This window comes from Penicillium coprophilum, assembly GCF_028826855.1.
Source record: "Penicillium coprophilum strain IBT 35676 chromosome Unknown utg000006l_segment0_segment0, whole genome shotgun sequence".
NCBI classification, from domain to species: Eukaryota; Fungi; Ascomycota; class Eurotiomycetes; order Eurotiales; family Aspergillaceae; genus Penicillium; species Penicillium coprophilum.
The window spans coordinates 847,622-872,073 of record NW_026622725.1 but is presented as its reverse complement, the minus strand read 5'-3'; the positions used below and the strand labels follow the sequence as shown (position 1 = coordinate 872,073).

Below are 24,452 nucleotides of genomic sequence, written 5' to 3'. Positions count from 1 at the left end.
GCTCTCTCAGATATGCCAATGCAAGTTTTTGCATTCGATATGTTGAAAGTGCTCCAAGGGGAGATAGCCCCCCAGGTACGAAGCCTTCGTATATCAAAAGGGGAAGGAAGTGCGTCGTGACTGTTGTCAAGGACACTGGCATTATTGATTCTTTGATACTTGATGTGACCCTGCAAGTTTCAAGGCCACAAGGCGCTGTGTTACCCATGACTGCGTGTATGCGAGCTAGGAAAGGATCTACAGAGGAAATCAAGCTTAGATAGTTTGGGATAGTTGGGCTGAAAGGTCAAATGCCGCATATGGAGTGCTTGCAGATGGGATTGGGGCTCCTTGCAGCGGGATTGTAGCGGTTAAGCAAGGAATGCGCCCCCCGTGGGGACCGCGGAAGACCCCGTGGTGTGGGGTCCACGTTGTAAAACAGTATGCGGCGTGGGCATATAATCGAGGTGCGTGTTGTGATCGGGGTTTGCTGGAATCGCCGAAACAACTGCAAGTTGCATGTCGACGCCAAAAAAGATATGGGAACACGTAATTGATATGAAGTAAGGCTTTCAGGGCGAGGAAGTAAGAATTAAAGGCAAGTACCATGATTGGCTACAATTTAACATCTCATTCTAAGGGCCTCAGCAGCAGCAACTCAATCTCCACCGGATTGTCTATGAAAATGTTTAGTGAAGGTATCAAACACCAGCTCGGTAAAGGCTCGTACACATGAAAAGACTACAATCCACAATAATCACCAAGCGAGTAATCAAAGCACATTGCTGTAAGCTCGTTTCAATGTCGAATTTTGGTCTTCTTAGAGGAATCGGAAAGTAGCCCGCCGACGAGCACCAAAGGCACTGGTGTCGGCGGAGCGTAGTTCTCAGATGTAGCGATAGATGCAACGTCTGTGATGGGGCCCGTGCCTTTTGATATGCTGTCTAAGGTGCTACTAGATGTGTCTGGAACTTCACTGGCAGAATCGGTTGTAGTCGAAGTCCGAGTGGTGGTATTAATTTGAACATTACTGCCGCCAGGCACCATATAAAGCATTGAAGGGCCCGAAGTGTTGCATTGTGAGTTTTCTACTACAGTGCTCGAACGTATCTTGTAAGATGTGGCATAGCAGTAAGCGGTAGTCGTTGGAGTTGCCCCCTGGCAAAAGAGTGCCTAGAAATCGTGTATCTTGATGGAACCTTTAGTCTACTGCCATAATGTGTCGGAGTTGGTTAGTATTATTAGAAGCCCTGATCCAATTCGAAGTGATTGTATACGTTGATCTAATGCTGGTCTATTCTGTATGGCTGGGCTCACTCCTTGAATGGGGTGTAAAACCGCAAACATACTGAGCGCATTACCCGGGCATTACCCGGCCAGCATAGCCATGGAGGTAGTTGTCACTATATCCCATCTAAGGACATGCCGGTATTTCACTTGGAGTTTATCCTAACGGTAGTGCTCCTCGCCCAAAGACATAATAACTTGTTTGGGTGCGGTAAAAAGGAACTCAGAATTGAAGCTAACTAGACAAGCTGTAGTAATGAAATATAGGGCCACACTTTTGAACTGCCGATTAGAATCTTCTGGCCTAGTCATCGAGGATTGGTCAAGCTTTTCGCTGAAATGATTCCTTAGGGAAAGGAGAACTGAAATGAAGTAGGTGGATATACTCATAGATAGGTTGCCATAGCCTGACCGAGGCCAGAACCCTAGCAAAAAACCAGTGATCACCAGAAAATTCCAAAGGGTAGTCTTTTGCATGTGCTAAGCCCAGGACTTGGCACTGGCCCCCGGTGGCCCACATCACAGCCCTCCGCCAAGGGGTGTAAGTCTTGGCCGGGCGGCAGGGCATGATTTGAGATTGCTTTTTTCTTTTTTGTTCTTCGTGTCCCTCCTAAAACCTTATCAGTCTTACCCTGCGTCTGGATGATACGTATGCCTTGAGAAGTTCAGCGAAAATTGCTAGTGATTACATTCATTTCGAAAGTGCCCAACTATCGGGTGTCCGAACCCGAGCCCTTGTCTTCGTAGGTGTTTGAGAGCCAACCAATGGGCATTCAACTTCTGCGGCAGTTGACACAATCGATAGGGTGTCGTTTCCAGGAGGAGGGTCTTGATGAATGTCACTTTGGATGTACGTATGTTGAAATAGTGATAGCAAGTAGAGGGACTGGGTCCAAAGGTAGAAGGGGAAGGAATGTGGGAAATTTTGTATTCAAGGCAGCAATGATTAGCAAGCCTCTCCAATGGCAAGGCATTCCTCTCAAGCCCGAAGCCATTTAGCTTATCAATGAGAAAGGGAAATAGTCTCAAAGGTCAGTTTGCTAAGCCACCCCGAGATAGCCCCCAATTGCAGCTGATCCCACCAATCATCACATCTGCCAATAGGAACAATCAGCAAGTGGATCCCACAAGCATAGGTGGTGCTGAAGAAAGTAATGGGGACGAAGAAGAGAAAAGGAAGGCGAAGCGGCTCCTTGTGCGGGAATGGCCCTACGCAGGTTACAACTGAGAGGGAGGTAATCATACGCCTTCTTGCAGAAGCCGAATTGGAAGTGCACTAAAGCAGGAACCTATTTCATCTCATTGTATTCCGACTACTGGTTTTGTCTGAACAAGGAGTATATCTAGATTTGCTACTATTCATTTGCAGATGCAGTGTAAAGCAACCAGCCTTCTGGACAGATATAGCGCGAGATCACCAGAAAAGACCACAGTTTCCTAGTGTACAATACTACAGCTTTCAATTTTCAGAAGAAGATCCATATACTGCTTGCTTGACTTTAACTTCCTATCTGTATTGAAACCCCCTTTCCCATTTCCGAGATATTGGGTTCAACTCAAAGAACACAACCTTCGAACTCATGTTACTTATTCCAATACTATGCTTGTCCCACAACTGGTCTCACACACCATGTCGGCGGCTTTATTGTGTAGGGAACTCATTTTAGCACAGCAGGAGGAAGATGAATGCTCTGCTCAAATAACACTTCAATGATCACTGAAAACATCTCTGTTCAAGCGAATGGATCATGCAATACATATATCTGTCCCCTTCCACATAAGGCAATTCCGCTTCGCTGTTACTCAGTTGAGGCCAAGAGCAACGGTTTCAATCATCCCTGAGGGGGTCTACCCGCAAGGCCCAGAATTTTAGTCATCAACGGGCTTTAGGCAAATGGGCATAATTTTCATAACTTACTGTTGGTCCTCTGACTTCTTTGACTCATCCGATTCCGTTAACTCCCTCGGTGGAATACACGAAGAACAAAACATCTTCCCGACTCTGAGTTCTGATGTGTAGACAAAGCAGACCTCGCAATTTTGCTTTATCAAGCATACATTGCATAGATCCCAGGGCATGATGTCAACAACTCTTCGCAAAGATTATCACAGGTGCTTGCTAGAAATTTGGTAGGCAAGTAGGAATATTTCTGAATCTAAGGTGTGCGTGGGAGGCAGAAAAAAGTCCAAAGCTAAGATGCGGAGCATGTGCACTTGAAATACCAAATAATCGTAGTAGTCATGAGACTATGACGAACCAGGGTGCTTTCTCTTGTTGAGCTTTGGGCTCTGCTAATAATGGTGTTATTCGTTCTCGGTGGTATCTCGTTGCTATTCATTATGCAGTTAGACTGCCATCGCAAAATATCATAGGTCCATCATTGAATGCTACCGACACGTCACTTCTTGTAGAACGCGCATGACCTTGAAAGTGGCTAGATTGACCTCATTTGATTCGAGTCACCCAGTAAATCTCGTCCACTCTGGTCTACTACATACCCACAGGCTCTTCAATATGCGCTTACTGCGGTTATCCCTGTAAAGAGGTTGGTTCCAACAGATCCAAAACCTCGGTCCCCACCTGATACTGCCGAACAAACTTAAGTGCCCACAAGCTGCCAACGGGTTGATTCTATGCAGGTGGAAGGGAGCCATGCGATGTCTTTTAGGGTATGTGGCTTTCGTCTACGCGAGTCATGACTTGCATGCGTCGAAAAGCAAAGACGGCGCGCGATCTTCATGATATGGTGGCATCAGTAGGTTTGCCGAACTTGTGATTAGAGAGGGTGCTTATCTTGCTTTTTACCAAGCCGCCCTTACCCATTGGTACATGCTTATCTGTACTGTACGAAACAACGGGCTCCCCAAGTGCATGGAACAGAGAATGGCTGTCGAACTTTCAACGCTAGTTGCTGTTCAAAAGATGACATGGAGTATGAGTCAAATATCTGGCTAGCCAAGAGGGCGTCCTTTTTAGAAGTTGGCTCCTCAGATATTTTTACCAATTTCAACTTGTCTCACCACTGGGAATCACTGCATAACAATGAGTCGGAGTATATCTAAGCGCTGATTAATATACTATCTTCTCACTTATACGGTATACCCCACTCAGCCTACCCGCAGCCCAACCCTATCGCGCGATGCTAAAGTGGTGCGCACCTATTTCTCATCTGAGCGGTATCCACATGACTCTCGGCCGCGTTTAAGCCACACACATACTAAACGCGGTCAATAGCCAAAGAGCCCTGGATCCTAAAATAGCGTCAGTTTGTGAGTTAGGGTGAGTGTGAGTGGTATAGATAAGAATTTTGGAGACTGGGGTGAGAGAGATGAGAACATGTTGAGAGCATGGTAAAGATAGAGTGAGAGGGGTAAGAATGCTGACTGCGATACTTTACGTTCTTCTTGCCGCAATAGTAGAAACCAAAAAACCGAGAGCACAAATTCAGTCTGCCATTGCTGAGTTTTTTTCACTCAGCTCCTCGACCAGAAATAATCCCAGAAGAAATATAAAAGAAGCTGGACAAGAGATAGACACATGCCGCGTCGCGTCACATGGTTTTCCCTACAAGTATCAGAACACACGGGAACAAGTGGTCAATATTGACACAAGTGCTATCGGCTGCCATATTCCTCGTTACTTATGCCCGCTTGAAACACAGCCTTGCGATTACCCCTCATTTATAAATAATAGGCGGATATAAATTCTCTATCCTTTCCCACCTTGGCTCAAATACCCTCTTCTCCTCCTTATCAACTTGCTTAATATTGTTCCTTCTTCTTCTGCTATACCTACCTTTATCACACGGCATACAAGTCTCTGCTCCAAGGACTTAGGAACATAAACTTTCTCCATAACCAGTCGCATAAGCCACCTACCTCTCCATCTTTTCAAAATCAACGGACCGCCCAACCAACCAACCCAGACCCAAAAATTAACAATGCCCCACGGCGGAACGGGCTACTTCTACTACCGCTGGTCCTACAGCTGCCCCTGGAAGCACCAGACCGACGGTTCAAGCGGGACAGATGATTCATTCCACTCAGCCGTATACACGGAAGTCCCGAGAGAAGACCACGCGGCACAAACTAAGTGGCTCAAGCAGTGCGCCATGCCTGTCGTTGAGGCGGATACTCGCAATTATTGCGCCAATTTGAATTGTAATAAGCAGGGACGGATCTATCAAGGATTCAACCAGCTTTATGTCAAACAGGAGAAATTTATGTACACACAGAATCTGCCTCTGCATGACTTTGGGAACAAGAAGGGGCAGGAGTTTGGGAAGCCGATTTAGAACTTTTGTATTCGTTTTTCTTTTCTTTTCTTTTTTGGAATAGGGGAACAGGTTCGAATATCAGCAAACTAAAGGATGGATTGCACATGTAGTTTAATGGGTATATGCTGGACATAAGCTAAATTATCAGCTGATGTTTAGGTATTTGCCTTATTTCTCTTTACTTCCCTTTCTTTTCGAATTTTTGGCTCTTCGAGAAAGCATTGCTGTATGAGATGGATCTGCAATCGCCTTACTGTATTCATCAGGATGCAGAGGCTAAGTGCAGATGCCAAGAAATCGATCGTTGCAAGAGGAGGCTTTGGCCCAATGATAGTTGAAGGCAGAGCCTGTGATAGTATCTAATTAGGTAAGATTAGTTATATAGTTCATAAGGTAGGCTTACTTACCACTCTGGAGATATTTGGTGAGCTCGTCGTACTGCAGAGCGGTTAATTGTTGTGAAGAATTGCCTTTAAGGGCCTTCTCAAGCTCCGATTCAGTTATGAATTACTGCCTTTCATTGGCTGTATCTGTCAAAAAGAGACTGAAGACGTTCGCGGTATTCCTTTCTATAGTCCTTTGCTATCTCAGGATCTAGGTCCCAATCACTTCTTGAAAACAACTCCATCTCTCTTTCGCAGCATCGAGGGAGGGAAGCATTAGCTGTGAGAAAACGGGGTTTACAAGAAGCAGTATATGCTCTGGAAAACTGTATTGAAATGCGTAGAGAAGGGAGAAAGCTATCTAGGTATAGAGACTATGGTATGCTGGGAGTAACCCAGAGGTCACGTGATCCCTGAGAATTTCGTATATACCTAGAGATTATATTTAAATTGAATAAAGCACAAATTCCGATCGAAAAATCTTTATAAACTTAATAGTTTTGAAAGTATGAAATTAAAAGGATGTGAGGGCTGTAGGGCGAGCGGGAGCGCTAAAATACAGACCTCTGATTAGCGCTTTGCATATCCACCAAGTACTTTGAGGGCCCAAAACCTTTGGCCCCATGGGATAGGCGATATTCCCTAACTCCTCAGATACTTTATTCAATAAGGGAGAGCCTTTCCTTGAGGAACTGGACGAGAATGAAGATGCTCTCTAATCGGCTAATTGACCAGCTCCAATAGGCCAGAGACTCCTAAAGACTGTATTTTGGCTTGTAGTTGGATCGAGTTTCCTTGTCAACTGGTCAACAAGTTCAGCAATGCAATAGACCAAACAATATCAACCTAGATTGAAAACAAGTGACAGTAGACAACAAGGTACAATGAGGATTGATCACGAATAACTACATAGCGGAAGAATTCTTCTTCCGTCGCGCTTCCAAGCTCATTGGATCTCGTGAGTCAATTTTTGACATCCCTCCAGGTGGGTCCGTAACAGCAACATGAGGAAAATACAGAGAAAAATGGATAGAATTATCACAATAGCTAGAGCTAGTGTGAAAGCACCCCAGTAATCTAGTACTTGTGCCTTTGCAGCCTAATTAGCTTCAGCGCTCTGGAGCGCGGGAAATGGTTCGAAGACTTACAGCGTTTTAAATCCTTCATAGCTGCCCGCTAACCGTGCATATTCTTGGTCAATGGGAGACAGTTGCAAATTGCGCCGTTTAGCCCATTGCATAAGGTCATCGACTCTCATCTGGACATTTGTGATCTCGGGTATGAAACGCATAACCCCAGTGGCCCTGCCTTCCTCCGCCTCGCTCAAGTTGTCTTTTTTGTTCGCTTTGAGTTGCAAAAGGATTCCCTTATAGTTTAATCCAGCCGTGATGATGATGCCTGTTCCGGCGATAGACCAGCCTACCGCGGCTAGTGACAAAGCCTCGGATGGCATTTCGGATAATATAGTGGTAATTTGGCTGTAAATCTAGGAAATTTGTTAATACAATCAAAATAAAAAGACTTTATCAATCACGGCATTTCTTACTTTCGTTTAATCGTTCAGAAGAATTCCAATCTTGCGGATGGTTTATTATAACCTCTTACTCTGATCGGAGAGTGTGGCATTTGATTGAATCATGCAAGGACGAACACAGTCACATATTTATATATAAGCAGCGAACCAATTATCTACATGTACTCCGTACCTAGCCCTGCCTCAGCTGTACACGTCACAGTGTACGGAGTAGTGAGGCTGACATGCATTCTAATCCCTCTGCATAAACTGTATACATGTGACCTTGCCATACAGCTAAGCGGCAATATGGATTTAGCCCACGTCACTAGAGATTTCTTCCAGTAGGAAAAGCAGAAGTTATTTTTCCAAAAATGATCGAATACCCCTTTTTCCTAGGCAGTCCTAACACTGGCAATCAGTTCCCGATCCGGAAGCAAAAGACCCGCCATGAACAGCCCTGGTTGGTCACTTGGTCAAGATATCAATACGCTATCCATATGCCAATTTTACGATACAAAAAAAGATATTTCGAGAGCCAATTTCTGGTTTCTACGCTGTTATAACTTATGGGAACAATATATAGTAGAAATCTTTACGTTTATAACGAGCTCTGAAGCCGTCGAATATATAGGTGCATTGAACTATTATCAATATCCATTAAAAATACGGATTCTATGTACCTACGTACGGCAAATCTTCCGAGTGTTTGCTTGCCATATAAATGCCCAGATGAGGGGTAAATTAGATACCAGTAAGAGAGATTAGCAGTTCCATAATCTGTCGCCTTTTACCCCTGCTACATGACACTTTCGCCATTGGTTCGGACCACTGAGATATACCTTACCTGGATATACAGTATATTCGGAAAGTGGTGGGTTAAACAAGATTAGCAATTAGCTAGATGCAGAAAGCATCTATATATTGTTCTCATTTTGCTAATTCAAGAACACTCAAAATAAATACGGGCGATTTTGACGCCTAGGTCAACCTTAACTCTGACTTAAACCAAGCGTCTATAAATATATGTCTGTATATATTCAAAGGGAAAACCAGTCAAACGTGTATATTGTTAATATTAAGGTATCATGGAATAAACCTCCTTAACGCGTGTTCTATAGATGGTCCACTATGTAGTATTCCGAACGAGGCTAAGAAAAAGGGGACACTGTTTATTTGCTGAGGGGCTAGATAACAACAAACCCGGGTGAAAAGCTTACCCCACCCTTGAGAGTGAGGCAGCCTATAGTCGGCCGAATTCAAGTTAAAGTTGGAGGTCGGAGGTCAAGACGTACGGCTGAAACAAACATTCGTAATGGGCGGCTGCTCCCGGTGCCAGAGGGGTGAGTTATACGATAAACTTGGAGGTCTGTGCTGTCTCTTTTGAGAGGAATTATTGATAGAGAAAGATATCGCTGGGAGGTATTACTTGCTATGACCTTGTATGTAGGATCAGTTATAATAGCAAGACTAATATACTCGGCACTACGCACCGACTGTCCTTTGTGAAAAATCCAGACTTATTTGAAGTTATTCAAACCCTTAGAGTTGTATTCAGCGCAAAGCATCTTCCGTACGCCGGGGTATTCATGCGCAGTCAAAAGATTGAATGCAGCACGATTTTATCTACCCAGGCTATTGAATACCAATCGGTCTTAGAAAGCCATCTCTTGTTTACAAAGGGACAACCCACATCAATATGCATATTTATGACTATTCTTCAGGCGAGAATATGTGTTTTTCGAGATAGCCAAAAGATTTCGGCACCATGAGAAGCAGCACCAGCAAGCGCACACGAATGTCTTGACGATGTATATTTAAATCATCATAATCAATCTTTATCTGATTGTGAATCACTATCCAAATGCGACTGCATGAATGGAAATTATGTATCAAACGAGTCACCCCAAACGATCATGGAACAGGACATACGAGCCGCAAGAGAACGCCTCTGTGATTCTTCCGAAATGCTGCCTTTGCTGTCGATCCCTTCCAGAAATACCTGCGGAGAATTTGGACGGGATTGCCATTCCTCACTGTCACGTGCCTCCGATAACCAGGGTCCAGCAGTAGAAACAATAGTGGCATTCAGGTTGTTCGGTGCTCTTATAGGCCTTGCAGTTAGGGCTACGATTACCCAAAATCTCACCTACTTTGCGGGACCTCATTCGAGAGACATAAAAGCACGCCATGCAGCATGTCTGGTATAAGCTCCCTGTTTTGTCGCCGAATTGACTATGGAAACGAAAAAGCAGGGTCGACAGCATTTTCAACACACCTCAGATTCAGTAGAATTGCTAGTCAAGTGAATAAGCGAATGATGTGCTCGTTTAACGATTGATCCCTTCGTACGTGATTCAAACTTCCAATTATTGGATCAAGTCGATGACTCTTCTTCAACACCCTTAGGAAATCACTGCCTTTGTAGTTGAGCAGAGAATTGTTGCAGAGAGAATTCAAATTAGAATGTCCTACCATAACAGCTTGGCAGAGAACTTATGCTTCCTCACATTTATGCACGAGATCGACTTAGAATACAATATATTTCCAATCGAATACACTCATTTAAATACGTGAGAAGTAGAGCTCCATGGTATTAATCGAGAAATATTCATTATTGGTATTGGCATTACTGGCACAAAAAGCAAAGGGTGCTTACATGTGCATAAGCCAGTCCAAGTGCTCCCAGCTGCCGTGGGAAGGCATCTGAAAGGAGGTAAATGATTGGTCCCCCGACCAGTCTAGAGCCTCTCGGGGACATGATCTTCTGCCTAAAATTGGCCCCCTAAAAATGGCGCTGCTCGGGCCCACTTCAGCCCCTGGCTGATCTCTCCTTTGGCCTGCGATCACCCAGGTGAATTCCCACTATGACCATCGGACCGAACATTCCTCCGCAGTTGGGCGTCCTTTCGTTTTTAGAGATATCCGTACCCCGATCCCATGTATGAAACTACTTCGAACGGATGTTACTCGCCGCGTGATCCCTTGCGACCCGCTTTTCTCAATATCGATATTCAGAGCAGATCCCTGGTCAAACAATGTCGAGTAGGGATTCAATTGACCAGGGCACTGAGTTACTACCAATTTCAACTCCTCAGAAGAGTGCATATCATCTGCTTCAAAGTGCCTGGTCAGGAGATTCCGAAAGAGGGCCAAAAGAAAGCCCATCAGACGATGAGGAGACCCCACTTAATCCCAAAAGAAGTATATTTCGTGATGGCGCCCGATTCGAAGGGTGGAAGTTCACCATATTTGTGGCTTTTGTAATCTCCTTGGTCGTTCTATTTTTCAACATTGGCTTTCTACTCTACACCGCCGCAAACCCCCGGCAAGACGATCTGCATCTTTACCCTATTGAATATCAGCATGAATATTCCCGGGGTGAACACCACAAAAAAAACACTGTTTTGTACGAGGGTGACTGTGAGAACGTGCACCGGTTGAGCACTGGCTTCCATTTACTCGTGAACTTGTTGAGCACAGCTCTATTGAGTGCTAGCAATTTCGGAATGGTACGTAACCTTTCCTTTCGTATTTCACGGCTTTGATAGTGAGTTAACCTAGTTTGCATAGCAATGCCTCTCTGCTCCGACAAGGAAGGATATAGATCAAGTGCATCGGTGGGGCAGTTGGCTCGATATTGGAGTTCCTAGTGTTCGCAACCTGTTCCGGGTATCTCGCAGGCGCTCGATCTTGTGGTTATGTCTGGGATCCTTATCCATTCCATTTCACCTGATGCACGTGCTCCCTTTTACATTCTATACATTTCAAGCATTGCATTAGCTGATCCACGACCTATAGGTACAATTCCGCGATCTACGAAACAACCGCGGTGTTTGCTTACGATATATTTGCTGGCTCTGGCTCTTTTCCACATGAGAATTGGTCAGACCTGCATTCGAAAAGTGTGCTGGATTTACAACAAGAGGCGGAACAAGACTCCCTACATAACCTCTTTTACGCAGCAAAAAATGGAACCCTTGACCGTCTACAAGGACCCGAATGCCTAGATGCCTTTGCTCAGACCTTCCAGAAAGTATACAGCAAGCTTTTGATTGTGACTGATTATGGCGAAGGAAACCATTCATATGGCCTGGTCCACACAAACCCTGTATTCAAGCCGTCAGACTACTTTTCTGGCAGGAGTGGTCCGTACGATTGGATATGTCCCCGTGACGCGGGATATATCTGCAACGTGAGCTCTCTTCCCAATATTCGATCACAAATTGCCATCGACAACTGGACTGTCGGACACTACAAGATTGATTACTGCCTAGCAGAGAAGGAGCAGCAACGTTGCAAGCTGCAGTACTCATTCACAATATTGATGGTTGTGATTTTGTTCAACTTACTCAAAACCGTCATCCTGTTCTATATGTGGCTTCAAATACCAGATACCGATACACCTATTTTGACACTCGGCGATGCTATTGCTTCCTTCTTACGGCGCCCGGATCGGTACACGCAAGGTGGCTGTCTACTTGCCTATCGTAACGTGAGACACATGCTTCGCTTCTCCCCAAAATCATTCAAGAAAAGACCGCTGGAGGAGCCGAAACCATTTTCCACAAAGCGGAGACGATGGGGTACCGCCCTCTCCCTTCGGCGGTGGACATTTAGTATAATTATGTGAGTTCTATTGATTGCAGCTATTGTTTCTTCTCTTGCGTCTTTCTCTGACGCCCTGAGCAGGTGGATTATTGCCATCACGGCATGCCTGTTCCTACTTGGATATGGACTCTCCCGGATTGGACAAGGCGTGTCTATCTGGGACCTACCACTGGGAGCCACCGTTGCGGATACCTTGATAACAGGTGCCCACTGGCCAAATAACCTGGAACTCAACGTTATCATCGCCAATGTGCCACAACTCATCTTTTCTTTTCTCTACTTTGCCTTCAACAGCCTCCTAACTACAATGACTGTCGCGGCCGAATGGAGCGGATACGCTGCGTATCGTAAAGGTCTCCGCGTCTCGAACAACGCAAAAATATCCCAGCGAAGCAAATACTTCCTCTCAATACCTTATCGCTATTCCATGCCACTCATGGCTGCCTCAGTCACCCTCCATTGGCTGATCTCACAGAGTCTGTTTATGGTTAGAATTGAAGCGTTCGACTCGAAAATGATCAGGGATATTGATGCAGATCTGATTACCTGCGGTTACTCGCCCGTCGCGATAGTAAGTGCTGTGGTAGTTGGGGGATTCACGTTCTTCTGCCTGCTGGGCCTGAGTTCCAAGCGGTTCAAGACGGCAATGCCGGTAGTGGGGAGCTGTAGCTTCGCAATTTCTGCCGCGTGTCATCCGGACTTTGATCCAAACGAGAATAGAACTGTTCGGTCGGACAATGGGGATGAGGATATGGCGCTTTTGCCTATTAAGTGGGGGGCAGTTGGAGCGGCGGTGCCGGTCGGTAGGTATGTCGGACATTGCAGTTTCACGTCGGAAGATGTCGAGCTGCCCAGAAAAGGAAGGATCTACAGATGAGATATCGCTAAGCTCAAATTATGCTTTTAGTAGGCTCTCTACCATATGACATATTTCGTGTGTTAAGATTCCAGGAGTCCACTGCGGAGGTCTAGTCGGCGATTGCCTCTGTTGTAGCGCGCCTGTTCACCGTGGGAAGGGAGAGCTCCTTTAGTCCGCGAGAAATATGATAGTTTTCCCAGACACAAACCCAGCATTCTTAACCCCGTCAGTCTGTTGTTTGCTCCTGGAACATTGCTGTTTGAAGAGTGAAATTTTGCCACTGCGGAAGAGACATGACGGTTTGTGAAAGGAGAGGCAACGGGAAATAACTTGTAGGGTGCCGTTTAAGTAATCTTTCAATCTGATGAACACGAGATGACTGAAATCTTGGCATCAGCCTGGTGGAGGTGTTATCGTGGATAATAATGAGTGAACAAGGAATTGTTGTACTGAACCTCGTTGTAGCGTGAGAAAGGTCGTGGTCACTATGTGGGTGCCACATCAGGCAAAGATTGATACGGCTAAGCTCATGTTTGTCACTAGTTGGCAATCGACCAGGGGCTGCGTGAACTTGGTCTGTCAGTCTTCGCTGGCACGAGTCACTCGACTACGAATCCACAGAGGGCGTTGTGGTTTGACTAAACATAGAATGGCCCAGAACGCAATGAATATCGGACCATTCATATATTCGGTACATGACTACCTAGCTGCTCTCAACGTGGCAGCTGTGTGTTTGTAATGAGGGCGAAATAGATGGATAGGGCGAGTGCGTGTTCGAAAAAAAAAAAGATGAACAAAATATTGAATCAAAGTTCCCGACAATGAAGGGAGTACATAGGTATTTACGGGAAAAGTCCACTTTCCGCTTGCCTTTTATTTACTTTGTATGTGTGGGCTGATATTGAACCTAGATAGGTCTATATAGACATTCCATCTGTTTCAGTGTTGACTTCCTAAAAATGGTCGCCCGGCGGGGATCATTCGTTTCTTCCACCCCACGAAAGATGCTTAATAGCAGCGTTTCTGCAGGAAATTAGAAATGTCCGCTCGTAGCAATAGAACCAGGGAAGAATAGAACATACGCAGCAGGGAGTGACATTTCCAGCAGTATGACCACACTGGACCAAACCCCTATGTATATGTGAGGACCGTTTTCAATTTCCTATCTTATGAATGTACTTACTGTGACTTGCAGGTGCTTCCGTGAATCAGCTATCAGTATGTAAGCTATCTTCCGCTCTTGATTGACAGCCAAAGATGATAACATACCTTGCAGCCTTCACCCTGCTGTCTGGCTTCCAAATCGGGAGCGGCAAAGGCGACGGCCAGTAGGGCAGCAAAGAGGGCAATGACACGCATATTGGACAATATTATAGCTTGATGATTGGAATCGGGTTGATTTAACGGATTGATGTTCGTTTGAAGATGGGAATGAAGCAGAGGGGACATCGCCCCCTCTTTATACTCCGACGTCCCTGGCAGTTGAACATTAAATAACAGTGTAGGTAGTGTAACATGGGTAAGCATTTCTGTGGGGTAAGTAAGGAAACAATCAGCCTCGTTCGTATTTTGTCGATCATTCCCCTAAGATCTTGGCATGACTGATGATTTTCGGTCAGCCTTCATGACTTGTACATTGAGTCAACTGTTGGGTTTCCATTCAAGTACCCTGACATTCTTAGATAGCCTTTTTTCCTGGAAGGGTGGAACCTGATGTCCTACCTTGGGTTGCCATTATCAAGCTGAAGCTCAGGACTCACTAACTTTTAGCCCGCCAGAGGACGGAAACATAGATGTGCATTGAGATCGACACGGAAGATCACCGCTCCGTGAGCTTTCGCCTAGATCCATGCAGGCTGACGGCGTCGTCTCGGGATGACTTACGGGGGTTGCTGGGCTCATTTGTTTGACCTCCGCAGTGTGAAAATTTCTGTCCTGACAGATTTTCTAGACAGTCATAGATGTGGCTTTAATATCAATCCAGTGTACCCTATATGCTGTACAGGTCTCTTGGGCGTTGAAGCAATTCCATTCCAGGCAGGATAGCTTCCCCCCATGTATCAGGCCACCCACCCTGCCCCTGGTATGTTATCTTCCTTGGCGATGCAGTCCACGAATAATATGCGAGGCATCTCCCTGTGTCCTTTTTCCTAGAACTGTTGGCATCCGCGTCACCATCCGGTGACCGAAGTGTTTATGAATAGCAATTATAACTGACCTATCGATTTCTCACAAATGTTGAGTGTACCATGCTTTGATAGTCGGAGCCTCGGAGGTACATTGAGGTAGATATCCAAAGTGTTATGTTTTCATATGTGACCCTTTTCTTTATCCTTCCGGCCCAATCTTTTATATGGCTTCTCTTTGCGCATCAGGACGATCAGTTTTGGGCATACTGGCGGCTGTGAATAAAAGATCGAGATAAAAAGAATCGCATCATCATGTTCAGACTTCCCAGTCGAGAAGCTCTTGTGGGTCTCCCTCCGACTCTATGATATTAACAACATGACCACTGACCCTGTAACCTTGAAAATCCCTCTCTCTTAATGACCGAGACAAACAGCCGAAATAGGAAAGGACTCTAGAGCGGTAGGTCACGGCGGAAATCCGATCGTCACAAATGCAACGTAAGCACGAACTCAAATAGAGAATTCAACTAATCAATAAAGACACATTCATGCAGGGCAACTCACCTACTTGGCCCAGAAAGACGATTTGGCCAGTATTGAAACAAGCAGGAAGTACGAAGACAGGAAATACGACTCTAATCTCTGACCGGAAATATATATTCACAACGAAATCGGCTTTTATGAAATCTTGAATAAATTTCTTATCGAAGACGACTGAAAAGACATCACAGGGCTGTTTATGCGGCCTAGTATCCTTGTAAGCAATAATCAGAAGCTAGGGTTTTTAGTTTGCAAGGTTGGTTTGAAGCAGGAAGTTCAGTCTTGTTAAGTGTCTGCTATGTTTGCCTTGCATATCAGACAGCAAAGACAATTTCATCTCTAGATAACAAATAGCATACGAAGTAATTGATACCAAGATGATCATGGATAACTGACTGGCTCAAGTGTACAAAAGAGTTATACCGCAAAACTAATGTTATGTGATGAATACTGGAACTAGGTTGGCTGGTTTCTTATGTTGCAACGCAATTGTGGGTTTATAAGGCAATCTATTTTGGAACCAAGCTTTATATATTTGGAACAGTGCAGCAAAATCATAACAAAATAATATCTTTTTATCTTCCACCCACTGTATCGTTATCGAGTGCAATGTGCTGTTCCATTTGTAGCAAGCTTTGCTCTTATAACCACTTCATGGACCTTGCAAGGTAGCTTCCGCCACCCACAACACCTGTGACACCCGTGAAAACAATCAACGATCCATATCCACTTCCATATCCCCATCCAACATTTCCCTCCCACGGCATGCCCTTAACAAGCGACTCACTAAGGGGGCCGGAGACCAAATTGCCAATACCCCTTCCAGCTGCAAGCGACGCAAAGACCATGCTCGATTCGGCCGATGGCTTTTTGTTAACCACCTCACGCATGATACCGGGCCAGGTACTAGTGTAGGAGCCGGCAGAAAGCCCGTATAAAATAGAGAAGACGTAGAGTGGAGCTAGGGATTTCGAGAATCCCCAGATCAGGAAGACGGCAAGAGTGGATGCGATAGTGTTGACTAGGATACAAACGGTGACGTCAAACTTGTCGATAATAGCGCCCATAATCACGCAGCCAGCGACCGATGCTGAGTTGAAGAGGATAACAGTCAGAGCCTGGAGGGACGTCGAAGCTCCGAGCATACCGGCATATGTTGGGAGGTAAAGTGACGGTAAGAAGAATCCAAGAGCTTCGATGGTATTGCAGACCTGGAAGAGGATAAATGTGGATGTAAACAAGAACCGGAAGCTCGGGGCAGGTGGGCTAGGTCGACTTGCGGGAATCGGCACGCGCGGCTTCACGAAGTAGACCAGCGGTCCGGTGAGGACGAACAACACAACTGCGAAGCCACGTAGTGTAATACGGTACCCGTACTTGCCGAGTAACTGTTCAATGACAATGGGTAGGACAGCGCCGCCGAGTCCAGTGCCGGCCCACATAACGCCGAAGGCGAGGCCTTTTCGTCGATCGAACCACTCTTCCATCAGTAGGATACAGGGAGCGTAGGCGATGCTACCTCCGATGGCATAGAAGATACCTTGGGTAATAATGAGGTGGTTGGTGTTTGTGGCTAGGGAACTGAGGCCGAGAGCAGCACACATCATTAACACGCCGAGACCACAGCCGAGACGTTGATATCTAGGCCATTGTCTGTAGGCGGCGAAGACGAGGGGGATGTCGAGATACATGATTCCCTGGATATGTCAGCGTATTGATGTGAGACTATAAGTAGGTATGCTTTTACCATAGCACAAGTGCCCACGACGGCGATATTCCCAGAATCTTTGAATTGGGGTATATCGCTGTAGTATGCTTGGAACACACCGTAGGTGAATGCAAATCCCCAGACGAGAGCCTCCATGGCAAAGCATGCAGCTAGGAACAGCCATGCGTTCATTCCGCCATCCATCGGCGGGAGTGGTGTGTCATCGTCAATATTCGATAGGTGAGTCCCATAATTTGTCTCATCTGGCGGTGTCTGGACCCCCTTTTCTGTATCGTTTGCTGTCATGTGTGAGCGCGTCACTTCCTCCATTGCCAAAACCAGTCCACGAAGTAGAACCAACAAGAGAAAAGGAGGATGTTTAAGAAATGGGAATGTTGTCAATTATAGAAGGTAGAAACTTTTATACGTGATGGCAATTCAGATCCAAATGAAGACCGTGCGGGGAAGTCAAGCGCAGGGCGTACCCAAATGGAACGTATCATGTTATTGGGCCAATCAATCGTCAATAATTGGCCAGTCTTGTAGGATGTCCAGTAGTAACCAGTGAGCGTAGAGAATCCCTCATCGGAGGCGGCCTAACGATGACGCTAGTAGATATACTTCTTTGTTATTCATCAGCGTTCTGTGGTAGATTCTCGGCAAGCTCCACTTAGAATGCCGAACTAATCCCAGTAAGGAAATTTCCGAATCTTCCAAGCTTCCACGTCTGCGTCCTCTCAGATCCATGAATCGTATGTTGTAAAACTACCCAGGTAACCTCACTGGACGATGTTCCGAAAATTGGCCAGGGGCTATGATGGAGATTTGAGTACAAACAGTAGTTCGAGTTCACCGGGAATGCTGAAAATTTACCTTGAAGTACTCCGTATGATATAAGCCATTAACTCGGCTTGCACATTTGAAATCTCTCAACGGTGTGGGACAGATGACCCGCCGATGGTCGGCCGAACCTTAAGCGGCATTCCTTCCGTTAAATTGCCCAGGCTGAATATGTCGGTTAGTATTTGTTTTTTTTTTTATTGAGCAATCACTTCAACCCTCGTATACAGTCTTGTTGTCTCCATATTCTGAGATGACGTGCTCCGGCAACCCCGATCTTAAATTAACTCCAGGATTAGTTCAGTCTAGCGCTGAATCAGCTGTCAAATTTACCCGTGGATGTGTGGGGGCAGGAAACTAGCGGCTCGGAGTGCAAGAATCAGCCCCGGAGGCTATGGAGTACGTGGAGGCTCAAAAGTACCGCCAAGACTTGTATCCGTTGCCGAGATAGGACCTGCCACTCCTGGAACTATACAATATATATCGTTGTATCTACTCTGCAATGTAGACAATGAAGTTGTGGTAACTGTATCGCCATTGCATATATTCTCACAATGGCAGCTGTTTTAGACGCCACTAAGCTACGCATTTTTCAAAATGAACAGCCTGCTGTAGTCCCGGATCCCGAGAAAATACAGTTTGGAAAGACTGTCACTGGTATGTTTCCAACAGTGAGGGGAACAGAAAAAAGCTGAATATCGTCAAAGACCACATGCTTCAGATACAATGGACAGAGTCTGAAGGCTGGCACACGCCCCGCATCATTCCCTATGGAAATTTGAGCATTGATCCTACCGCCGGAGTCTTCAACTATGCCTTTGAGTGCTTCGAAGGCATGAAGGCATACAAGGACGCACAGGGCCGAGTACGGCTATTCAGACCAGAAGTCAACATCGCCCGTCTGAATCAATCGGCAGCTCGAGTGTCACTTCCAACATTCGATGCCAAGGCCTTTCTGAATCTCCTAATGGAATTTGTGGCGATAGAGTCTCGGCACATCCCAGCGTAAGTAACCCAAGACCTGGGCAGTGGCGAAATTTGAATGCTGACCATTACCGTTATCAGCACCCGAGGGTACTCACTCTACCTTCGCCCGGTCTTAATTGGTACGAATCCCGGACTGAGCGTATCCGCGCCGACCTCGGCTCTTCTGTACGTGGTCGCATCACCCGTCGGCTCGTACTTCCAAAACGGACTCGGGGTGATCACGCTAGAGGCAGTTAGCAGTTCGCAGTGGGTGCGTGCGTGGCCTGGAGGGAGCGGAAGTCACAAAGTTGGAGCCAACTATGCCCCCTGCATGGTGGCGGAAGCGGGGGTCCGACAACGGGGCTCTGATCAGGTCCTCTGGCTCTTCGGGGAAGACGATTTGCTAACAGAGGCTGGAACAATGAATTTGTTTATCGTGCTCGGGCGACCGGATGGGAGTCGTGAGCTCGTAACACCACCGTTGGACGGCACGATTTTACCTGGTGTCAATCGTGATTGTGTGCTGCAATTGGCTCGGGAGAGATTAGAGGTCCATGGGTGGACGGTCCACGAGCGGAGTATCTCCATGCATGAGCTGGAGGCTGCTAGTGCTGATGGAAATCTGGGGGAAGTGTTTGGCACAGGTACTGCGGCTGTTGTCAGCTCGGTTAAATCAATTCGGTGGAACGGACGGACGATCATGTGTGGGGTGTCAGCACAGTGGGAAGTGGCGGCCAAGATGAGGGGATGGATTGAAGCTCGGCAATATGGTGAGGATGAGCATGAGTGGAGTGTCTTGGTGAATGAACCCAATATGAAGAACTCGGATTAGACCAATCAATAGAAGAATATTCGTGTCCAGGCGGTTTCATGTTTACTCTAAGTGGGTTATGCATAAACGCTAAACCCAAGTGGGCCTACGGGCCGCTCCGAATGCGAATCAGCCCGATTGCCACTCGCCCTGTGATTGGACAAATGTTTCGACCAGCTTGGAATGGAGAATTATACAAATTATACCTACTTGAGACTATAGTATCCAACGCTAAAACAGTATGCAAAGCCAGAATCACTTGAGACGATGCACCGAGTGGAAAGTGAGAGACAGGGATTACACCATTCCGATTAGATTCCGTATGGGCTTTGACAGTACATTACATAGGCAGGATGTGAGGCCCCTGACCCCCGGGCCAAGTAAGAGTTGGGATTTCATTTTGACGTTGTCTTCTACAAACGTCCCATGCATCTGCGTGTCTCGGTATATTCGACCTCCAATAGGACCGTATGAGCCTCAGAAACACGTGGCTTTTATCCTGATCGATCCAGCTAAATGCAACGTTGTGGTTCGGATTTTACTTACTTAGTCGGATTTATATTTGTGTACATGATTCCATTTGTCAACTATCAACTTAACTAGGGTAGTGAGCAGCGTTTCTCAGAGTCTGATACTCCAAAGCTGTCAAGTCCTCGTACATCGGCTTCTGATCTTGAAGGAATTCCTTCAAGGGCCCCACATTCACATGCCGGTCGGCCTTGTTAAAGTAAACTAGACTCCACCGCTCGGGAACAGTCTCCTCATCACAATCCCGCGGACGAGTCACACGGTGGAGACCACCTCCAATCTGGCCATTTGTCCAGCGCTGCATGGTCTCGGAAACAATAACAACAACTTCCTTGTCTGAGCCATACGGCATAGGAATGAAAGTGCCGGGGTTACTCCGATCCTCATACTCCAGCCCCGGAGTCACGTCTGGGAACACGAGTGAGATAATTCCAAAGTCCTTGTGGGGCCAAATGCGGCTGATTTTGCCATCATCCAATGTTTTACGCTCAATGGGCGGGAAGTGGTTGATGCGGATTGTGCTGGCCTCATTGGTGCATCGGGAGGTGAACACCGTCGGGTCGAGACATAGTCCCTCCGCCATGGCTTGCAGAAGTACTAGGGTGAGGTCTCCGCATGAAAAGAAAAATCTATCCATGGTGTCCTGGTACCCAGGTAGGTCAGACTCGAGTGGCCAGACGTTGGGAAATTGCTTGTCGTCGGGGTGTCCGCAGTCGAAGCTCTCCTAAAATAACTGTTAGAACTACAAGAACCTTTTCTCAGATATGGTGCGTACCTTGTTGTCACCAAAGTTAGGCTCCTCTATCTCCCCATTGTTGCTCTCAAGCCACCACGTCTTTTCCTCTCCTGGAACGCTCCATCCTCGCTGCTGTCCGTTTTTGGGGTCATTCTTTAAAGGACGCTTAACTGCGTATGGGAGTTTGAAGAAGGCTTTAATCTGTTGATTGCTTGTGTTAGTTCTTTCACTTTCTAATGATAAACTGTGGGCATTTTACCTGATCAAAAGTCTCCTTAACAAGAGAAACGGGAACCGTGTGATTGACAAGCTTTGCAAAGCCATAAGTTTGAAGACTGTCCAGGAGCTTGGTGGAAAATTCTTCCCGCTGCTCAGCAGTCCCTTCAGAGAGAGCGGATGCGTCAAGAACAGGAATCGACATTGTAACAATGATTGAACAAATGAACTGTGCTTTTCAGTGGACTCTTGCTGGACCATAGAATGACTTATAAGTTTACATCTGGTAATCAGACCACCCCGCGGTCTACCCCGCCAGCCGTCGTCATAAAATGAGGCCGATAGCGCAGTCACCAGTGATCCAATGTCTTGCTGTATTTGGTTTTCTCTAGATATTTCGTTGTCATACAACTGACAAAATAGAGGATCCGCAATATTAGGGCTTACGCCCAGCTCATCTCAAGGCATATTTACATGGTCTGGCCACTACTGAAGTACTTTATTCGTGGAGACATGTGCATGCTGGAGCTACCCCTGCATACCTAGTGGTGGCTATGTTCCAAGAGAATTTGTTATGGTTACACCTGTCCTTTTTGATATGGCTTGGCATAGGGTAGGTTTGACGGACAATCGATTACGCTAAGGCTGATCAATGTTGCAATAGTCTAACGATGGCCTAGAACAGTAATCTCTATGTATATTGTCATAAGTGGCAAGGGGTATTGGCCAATGGGGCTGCCTGCGTACTACTAGCTCAAGTCTTCATATGTAGCCCCCACGGAGCCTACTAAGGCGAGAGCAACTAATATGAGACTATCACAATTTCACAACTCGTATAGCCTACGGGGGAACTAACACTGTCTCCCCGATAGCGATATCGGAAACGGCAGCGCTAGGTCAAGGAATGAAATCTTACCTTGGCAATTCACGGCTGAAGGAGTACCGACTTTACGTATTGCACAAGACTAAGATGTACATGTAATGATTGGAAAGATTGCTGGGAAGTCTTTGTTAGCATTTGACATGAGGGGTAAAGTCAGTAGAAGGATACTTTAAATGAGGATATGTACGCTGCGAGAAGGATGTGAAAACAACCAAGTTCTGCTATTGCTGTTTACCATGCCTATGTATGTTCGGGGATGAGAAAGTCGTTCATGGATTCAATTGACTAGATTTAGGCTTCGAAATCCCTCCGATAAATACGATGCTTTTGTTCCTCCAGACCTCCCGGATAGGACGTGGCCCTCCAAGCGGATCACAAAGAGGCCGCGCTGGTTGGCGACGGACCTCCGTGATGGGAATCAAGCTCTTGCATGTCCGATGGTATATGAATCTTTGAACCTCGGGATTTCACCACACTAACATCTTCCTAAGAATGTAGAGCAAAAGTGGGAGTATTTCAAAATGCTCCTACAGGTTGGCTTCACTGAGATCGACATCTCGTTTCCCAGTGCATCAGACACAGAATTCAATTTCACTCGTAGTGTCGTTGCCTCCGCACCTTCAGATGTGTGGCTCCAAGTCCTCTCGCCATGTCGAAAAGAGCTTATTCGGCGCACAGTTGACAGTGTCACCGGTGCAAAGAAGGCAATCATTAGTCTTTACATCGCCACTAGTGACAGCTTCATCCAAACTATGTTTGAGTCAACACAAGAGGCTGTCTTGCGCACGGCAGTTGAATGCGTCGAGTACACCAGATCAATCACGAAGGATGATCCAACCCAGCAAGGAACTACCTGGAACTTGATGTTCAGCCCTGAGGCATTCTCCGACACAGAGAGTTCTTATGCGATTGCCGTTTGCAAGGCTGTCAAAGAGGCATGGGGTCCTTCAGAAGAGATCCCAATAATCCTCAATCTTCCTGCCACTGTAGAGCGCTGCACACCCAACACATATGCAGACCAGGTGGAGATATTTGCACGTGCATTCACGGGCAACGACGTCGTGGTATCTCTACACCCACACAACGACCGAGGCTGCGCCGTTGCAGCAACAGAACTTGGCCAGCTTGCTGGTGCCACGCGTGTCGAAGGCTGCCTTTTCGGTAACGGCGAACGCACCGGTAACGTTGATCTCGTAACCCTTGCACTCAATCTATACAGTCAAGGAGTTGACCCGGGGCTTGACTTTTCTGATCTGCCTAGAATTCGGGAAACGGTTGAAAAGATCACTCAGATTCCTGTTGCTGTTCGTGCCCCTTATGCTGGCGAATCTGTATTCACGGCGTATAGCGGGTCACATCAGGACGCCATAAATAAAGGGTTCAAAAAGTGGCGGGATGGTGCATCAGTGGATGGTCGCAGTATCTGGAAAGTGCCTTACCTTCCTATAGACCCGGAGGATATTGGAGCTACTTATGAGGCTGTCATTCGAGTTAATTCGCAGAGTGGTAAAGGAGGCGTGGCATGGGTGCTACAGCGAACCTTGAACCTGGAGTTACCCAAGGAGTTCCAACAAGCGTTTTCGAAAATCATCAAATCTGAGTCCGAGATGAAGGAGCGATGGCTTACGGAGGCTGAAATCACACAATCGTTCCTTCGACACTATTCCATATTGGAGGCAGATTCTCGGATCATTGAGTGTAACGTGTCGCCCAAGCTGGATGGTACAGGCCGTGTCATCATGCGCGCCATTGTCTTGGTCAAGGGTCACCGACGGGAAGTCGTGGCCGCGGGTGAAAATGCAGCGGATGCAGTCTCTTTTGCATTCTCGTCTCTAGCAGGGCTTAATTTGGAGTTTGAAGTTGTACCGCGCAGTATTCAGGGTAGCCTTGGGGAACCTCTTGTTATTGCACTAGTGAAGTGCCGGAATGTGTGGCGTGCTAGGGCTGCTCAACGTGAAGATGTTGCTATTGCTATGGCATGTCTCTCCTCCGCTCTGGTAAGTTTATTATTGATTATACTGGCAAAGTGAGGTGCTAACGAAGAGCAGGATCTGCAAGAGGAGCTGCCCTCCAACCGGCAATTCTTGAGACTTCTGCCAATTATTCATGTTAACTGAAGAGATTGTCGCCAGGAACCGTTCCACAGTTTCTCCTTTCGTTTACCAGACATAAATTCAAATTATTCG

The 24,452-nt window shown here is 46.4% G+C and overlaps 9 protein-coding genes across 9 annotated transcripts; 4 read left to right on the top strand and 5 right to left on the bottom strand.

Moving 5' to 3' along the window:
- Positions 1-777: 777 nt before the first annotated feature.
- Positions 778-1,026, bottom strand: N7500_009331 (uncharacterized protein; the record flags this gene model as incomplete). The annotated part of the gene is made up of 1 exon (XM_056680472.1): positions 778-1,026. The coding sequence occupies one exon, from the start codon at positions 1,024-1,026 to the stop codon at positions 778-780; it is 249 nt and encodes an 82-aa protein (XP_056527854.1).
- Positions 1,027-5,207: 4,181 nt separating this feature from the next.
- On the top strand, positions 5,208-5,561 carry N7500_009330 (uncharacterized protein; the record flags this gene model as incomplete). Its single annotated transcript, XM_056680471.1, has 1 exon — positions 5,208-5,561. The coding sequence occupies one exon, from the start codon at positions 5,208-5,210 to the stop codon at positions 5,559-5,561; it is 354 nt and encodes a 117-aa protein (XP_056527853.1).
- A 1,509-nt stretch (positions 5,562-7,070) lies between these two features.
- N7500_009329 (uncharacterized protein) lies at positions 7,071-7,379 on the bottom strand (the record flags this gene model as incomplete). Its single annotated transcript, XM_056680470.1, has 1 exon — positions 7,071-7,379. One exon carries the CDS (start codon positions 7,377-7,379, stop codon positions 7,071-7,073), a length of 309 nt encoding a protein of 102 aa, XP_056527852.1.
- Positions 7,380-10,477: 3,098 nt separating this feature from the next.
- N7500_009328 (uncharacterized protein) lies at positions 10,478-12,927 on the top strand (the record flags this gene model as incomplete). Its single annotated transcript, XM_056680469.1, has 4 exons — positions 10,478-10,951; positions 11,013-11,134; positions 11,241-12,068; positions 12,132-12,927. 4 exons carry the CDS (start codon positions 10,478-10,480, stop codon positions 12,925-12,927), a joined length of 2,220 nt encoding a protein of 739 aa, XP_056527851.1.
- Positions 12,928-13,917: 990 nt separating this feature from the next.
- On the bottom strand, positions 13,918-14,268 carry N7500_009327 (uncharacterized protein; the record flags this gene model as incomplete). The annotated part of the gene is made up of 4 exons (XM_056680468.1): positions 13,918-13,932; positions 13,992-14,040; positions 14,093-14,121; positions 14,179-14,268. The coding sequence occupies 4 exons, from the start codon at positions 14,266-14,268 to the stop codon at positions 13,918-13,920; spliced, it is 183 nt and encodes a 60-aa protein (XP_056527850.1).
- A 1,951-nt stretch (positions 14,269-16,219) lies between these two features.
- On the bottom strand, positions 16,220-17,616 carry N7500_009326 (Major facilitator superfamily domain general substrate transporter; the record flags this gene model as incomplete). Its single annotated transcript, XM_056680467.1, has 2 exons — positions 16,220-17,275; positions 17,326-17,616. 2 exons carry the CDS (start codon positions 17,614-17,616, stop codon positions 16,220-16,222), a joined length of 1,347 nt encoding a protein of 448 aa, XP_056527849.1.
- Positions 17,617-18,680: 1,064 nt separating this feature from the next.
- Positions 18,681-19,924, top strand: N7500_009325 (Aminotransferase class IV; the record flags this gene model as incomplete). The annotated part of the gene is made up of 3 exons (XM_056680466.1): positions 18,681-18,783; positions 18,834-19,131; positions 19,192-19,924. The coding sequence occupies 3 exons, from the start codon at positions 18,681-18,683 to the stop codon at positions 19,922-19,924; spliced, it is 1,134 nt and encodes a 377-aa protein (XP_056527848.1).
- Positions 19,925-20,498: 574 nt separating this feature from the next.
- N7500_009324 (Oxoglutarate/iron-dependent dioxygenase) lies at positions 20,499-21,588 on the bottom strand (the record flags this gene model as incomplete). The annotated part of the gene is made up of 3 exons (XM_056680465.1): positions 20,499-21,155; positions 21,207-21,368; positions 21,427-21,588. 3 exons carry the CDS (start codon positions 21,586-21,588, stop codon positions 20,499-20,501), a joined length of 981 nt encoding a protein of 326 aa, XP_056527847.1.
- A 914-nt stretch (positions 21,589-22,502) lies between these two features.
- Positions 22,503-24,383, top strand: N7500_009323 (Pyruvate carboxyltransferase; the record flags this gene model as incomplete). Its single annotated transcript, XM_056680464.1, has 4 exons — positions 22,503-22,510; positions 22,562-22,706; positions 22,758-24,263; positions 24,315-24,383. 4 exons carry the CDS (start codon positions 22,503-22,505, stop codon positions 24,381-24,383), a joined length of 1,728 nt encoding a protein of 575 aa, XP_056527846.1.
- Between the last annotated feature and the right edge of the window lie 69 nt (positions 24,384-24,452).